The sequence below is a fragment of the Arachis ipaensis genome, chromosome B10 (assembly GCF_000816755.2).
Source record: "Arachis ipaensis cultivar K30076 chromosome B10, Araip1.1, whole genome shotgun sequence".
Lineage (NCBI taxonomy): Eukaryota > Viridiplantae > Streptophyta > Magnoliopsida > Fabales > Fabaceae > Arachis > Arachis ipaensis.
Window position 1 is genome coordinate 28,634,580 of NC_029794.2, and position 4,545 is coordinate 28,639,124.

General features: G+C 29.0%; 1 protein-coding gene across 1 annotated transcript; it reads right to left on the reverse strand.

Annotated features, from left to right (window-relative positions):
- On the reverse strand, positions 785-3,710 carry LOC107620445 (GDSL esterase/lipase At2g40250-like). The gene is made up of 3 exons (XM_016322602.2): positions 3,261-3,710; positions 2,001-2,274; positions 785-1,099 (listed from the first exon to the last, which is right to left on the reverse strand). The coding sequence occupies exons 1-3, from the start codon at positions 3,678-3,680 to the stop codon at positions 906-908; spliced, it is 888 nt and encodes a 295-aa protein (XP_016178088.1). The 5' UTR covers positions 3,681-3,710; the 3' UTR covers positions 785-905.

The following is a 4,545-nucleotide window of genomic DNA, read 5'->3' on the forward strand; positions in this document are numbered from 1 at the left end:
ATAGATCAATAAATATAATATTTATTTTATTTATTTTAAAAATAGTTTAATTTTAATACACTATCAGTATAAAATAATTTTACATGTGCATCTAATTACACAACGCCACATCAGTAAAAATAATTACCTTTCACATTAACCACGTGAATGGTCATCCAAAACAACAGATGCGATTGCATAACTGTGTTAAACATTTTATACATCAAAATTAAACTCTTAACAAATCTATGAACATGTCTTCATCTCTTGGACTATATGTTAATATTGCCAACAGTATGCTTAGTTTATGGCGGAAACTCAGGTGCAGTCGACTTCACCTGAAGTTGATACCTGAAAGCCATTAGATAATTTGACTGATTTGACTAAATTTTCATCTAACGACTCTCAGATATCAACTTCATATGAAGTCAACTTTATCTGAATTTTCACCTTAGTTTATTAGGTAAATTACTATGATCACTTATTTATTGTACAAAGACTTTGCCTATATTTTTATCAGTATATATATATATTAAAAAAAAAAAAATAAAACTTCGATATTGACAGAATTATTATTATTTGAATAATGTTAGTTTGAATAACCCAAATTATTCAAACATATATAACACCATTCAATTCTTTGGTCTATTCTTTACACATTCTTTATACATAAACAATGTAACTTCAATCAATTCCATTCTCTTCCATAGACCATGGTTCCATCCCATAAATTCAATACCATTTATTACTTGGTGCTAGTACTAGAACAACAAAGTGTTACAAAGGTTTTGGACCTGTTATGACCAGGACAAAAAAAAGAGCAAAAAATCGTTGACAACAACATATTTATGCTAATAATTTCTCTTCTTTTATTGGAGGAAAACATGTCTAGGATAATCTTAAAATCACAATTATAATGTAGCTAGCTAGCTAGTAACGTATGGAAGCACATTTTGAATGCCATATTGGGCAAGAAACCAGTATCCTGATTGTGTTGGGTGCATAGCATCCCAAAATAGAAACTTTGATGCATTAACACAAGTCAAGTCAAGCACATTGCACACTGGACCCATCTCCCATTGCCCTGTCCCACAGCATCCTTTCATTGTTTCTTCAAACCCTTATTATTAACAAACAGCAAAATTTAAGCCATCATTATAACATAGATTTACCTTTCTTAAACGTTAGAAAATGTTACACACCTTTGGACGACTCTTCTTTATAAATCTAAAGAAGACTAATATCACATTTTATAAAATGGTAAAAGTACCAAATTCAGTATAACTTGAATTCTAAAATAGGTTATTATATACTGTTAGAGATATAACTATTTATATTGTTTCCTGCGATCAGTTTAAATTTTTAGGAAAAATAATTTTATGACATGGTATCAGAACTATGTCCGAAAAATTTAAAGTTCGATCTTTTGTGAACTTCAAAATTGAAAAAAAATAGCATAACACAAAAAAAAAGGCCTATACAAAAATCAAGCAAACACACAAAAAAAAACTTATTTTATTTTATATATTTTAATTACTATTAGAATAATTAAATAATTTCTGAATATACAAAGATGTTTTTGCTACAAAATTTAAAAATTGTCTACCTTAAATAATTCATAGTTGATATTTCGTGCAAATAGTTTGTAACTTTTAATAATACAAGAAAAATAAAAATTAACGAAGAGATGAAGAGAATATCCAATGCTCAATTTTGTTTTTCTTTATCAAAGTTTTTGGATATCTTTAAATATTACTTTGAATAGGTAAAATGGGAATAGTAGAGAACAAAAACAAAAATTAAGTTAGACTAGTCTAGTGGTTAACTCACTAGTTCGTTTAAATAAGTGTCGGAGGTTTGAATCCTCTCTTATACATGTAGCAATTTATTAGCCAACGATAAATTCATAAATAAAATTTCGGCGACAAATTAATCTTTGGTCTGTCAGATTAGGGAATACTGAGAAAAACCAAAGAAAAGAAGAACAAAAACAAATAAAAATTGTGGTGAAATGTTATTACCATATTTGAGTGGACTTTGCACCATATCCAAAAGGGGTGAGTAAATGTCAAAGAAGGCAATCTTAGAACCCTTGAGTGTGGCTTCAAGAGAGTGAACTTTGGAGCTAAGCTTGGTGTTGTAGGCTTCACATTGTTGATTCTGTTTTGGATTACACAAACGTTTTAACCAATTTGGGCCTGGTAAGAAGCTGTTTATTGTCACCATTAGTGGCAAGCATCCCATTGGGGGAAGACCTGTCACTATAATCCTCCTAGCTCCTCTTCCGTACAGTTTCTGCAAAGTGCAAACATCATTGGCTTATGATTTTGTCTATTAAAGCACACTTCATATATAGTGTCTCTGCTGCTTTTCATTTTAGTACCCAATCTGTTGAATTTATTTTTTAAATACATGTCAAATACTCAAAATTTATTAGATTTTGTACTCTTTAAATTAAATATGATTATTTAGTTTTTCTTTTTGACAAATTAAACACTAAAATTTAGACACCTGAGCAAAATACCAAATCAGTGTTGTAACGAAATAATCCAACATTTTAATCAAAGGGGACTATCTACCAATAATTTCACCGGGTTAGGCTAATCCACTAATGTATAGATTTTGATTCAACTTAACTGTTAAAAAAATTGCATTAGTTAGGTTTATAGGGTGTCTAAGGTTAAAAGAAAAAAAAAAAAATTCTCAACTCACAATTTGATTAAATCCATTTGCCCATTTTAAATATCTTGATTTACAGGAAAATACTATATATTTAGCTTTTAACAGGATTTATAAGGAGTAAAATAAACGCAGTTTTTTTTGGTCGCTATAATGAGTCTCTACTATTGTGTCAACATATTTTCAATCTAAAGAGTTTAATGGGCTATATATTTTCTATATTTAAATTAATAATGTTTTGTTCTAGCAAACATATATCTAAAACCACATGTTAAAGATAATTATTAATAATTTTTTGTAAAACTTTTAGTTTAATAAATATATTCTGAAAATACTTTTTTAATTAAAATGAATAGATCAAGTCAAAAAACATTTTTCAATTTCATTCCTGATCCAACCTATAAAAAATAGACTACTGTTTTCATGTAAAGTTGACAAATTAAAAGTTATTAAATAACAATTTAATTAAATATGTCAAATCATCTTTTTAATTAGCAATTTTTTCACGTAAAGATAAATTACATGTGAGTTTTTTTTCTATAAAATAATAATGATAAATGCATTATATATACCAATGGCATAACATAAACATAAAGACAAACCTGAATAAAATACTCTAGATTTTTCAGCAGAAGATCATGGTACCCATAGACATTATTAGCGTACTTAATCAACCTTGTTGGAAACAAATACGCATTGAACAACATATCATTAGTACCAACACCAACCACAAACACAGCTTTCTTTATCAAATTCCTAGTCTTAACTTCTCCAACCGATTTATTCAACCTCTTAAGAACATCCTCAAACAACTTAAATTGCGACATCAAATCCATAGCACTTGTTGCTTGAATTGTTTGTTTATCCAATCCAGAGCCCCCAGAAGCAAAGGTAACACCCGTGAGCAAATCATGATCACTCAAATTAGGGTTTAGATATGGTGGCAATAAGTCCTTTAGGCCTAGGAATTGGACAATGTAATCGGTCGATAGCATACCGTTTGAGAATCGGCCGGTTGCCATGTGCTGTGGGAGGTCGCGGCCGTAGGGAAGGTGGTCTTGAGATTGGTAGAGAGATTTTGACTACTAAGGCAAAGAAAAAAGATATAAAGAAAATGGAAGCCATATAGATATTGAATTGTGTATATTAGGGTTTTGCATGAAAATGTGGTATGCTATGTGATTTATTATATAGTTTTGGAATATGAAAAGGTTCGTATGAACTTTTTAGAGATAGGTTGTCACCTTTTGGATTCATAGCTAGTTTTTAATAAGAAACACCCTAAAAGGTGGTTGCATGTCCAATTTCATTGGAAATTGGTGATTATTATTCTCAGCTAGCAATATAATTGATCTTTAATCTATACATTGTGTTTCATGCATATTTATGGCTAAGTTGAAGGACATTCGTAATGGGTCAATCTACTAACGCTAAATATGTTTTTAGGCTCAACAAGAATTTGTGGAATTATTTATAAGTCGTTTTAAAAAAAATATAGAAGAACTCGAACTTATATTTTCTAGAAGAAAAATGGTAGGGGTAATCAAAATTTATTATTTTTTACTATTATTTAGCCATTAACTTAATTTCTTTAGTCTAGTAATTCAACAACATATTTTATTCTATATTTTTAAACATTATTAATTAACTAATAGCCAAAAACAATAAATTCTAATAACACTCTAATATTTCTCTTTTTAAAACATGTTAAGAATTTTATCACCTCTGCCAAAGATTTTCTTTATCTTTCTTCATGCAATAATTATTTAGAGTAAATACCTAGATTGGTTTTCAAAGAATTTTAAATTGTACAATTTTTATTATTTATTATGAGTCCTCAATTATGATGCACCGACCCCGACACTAATAAGGATATAGATATGACAC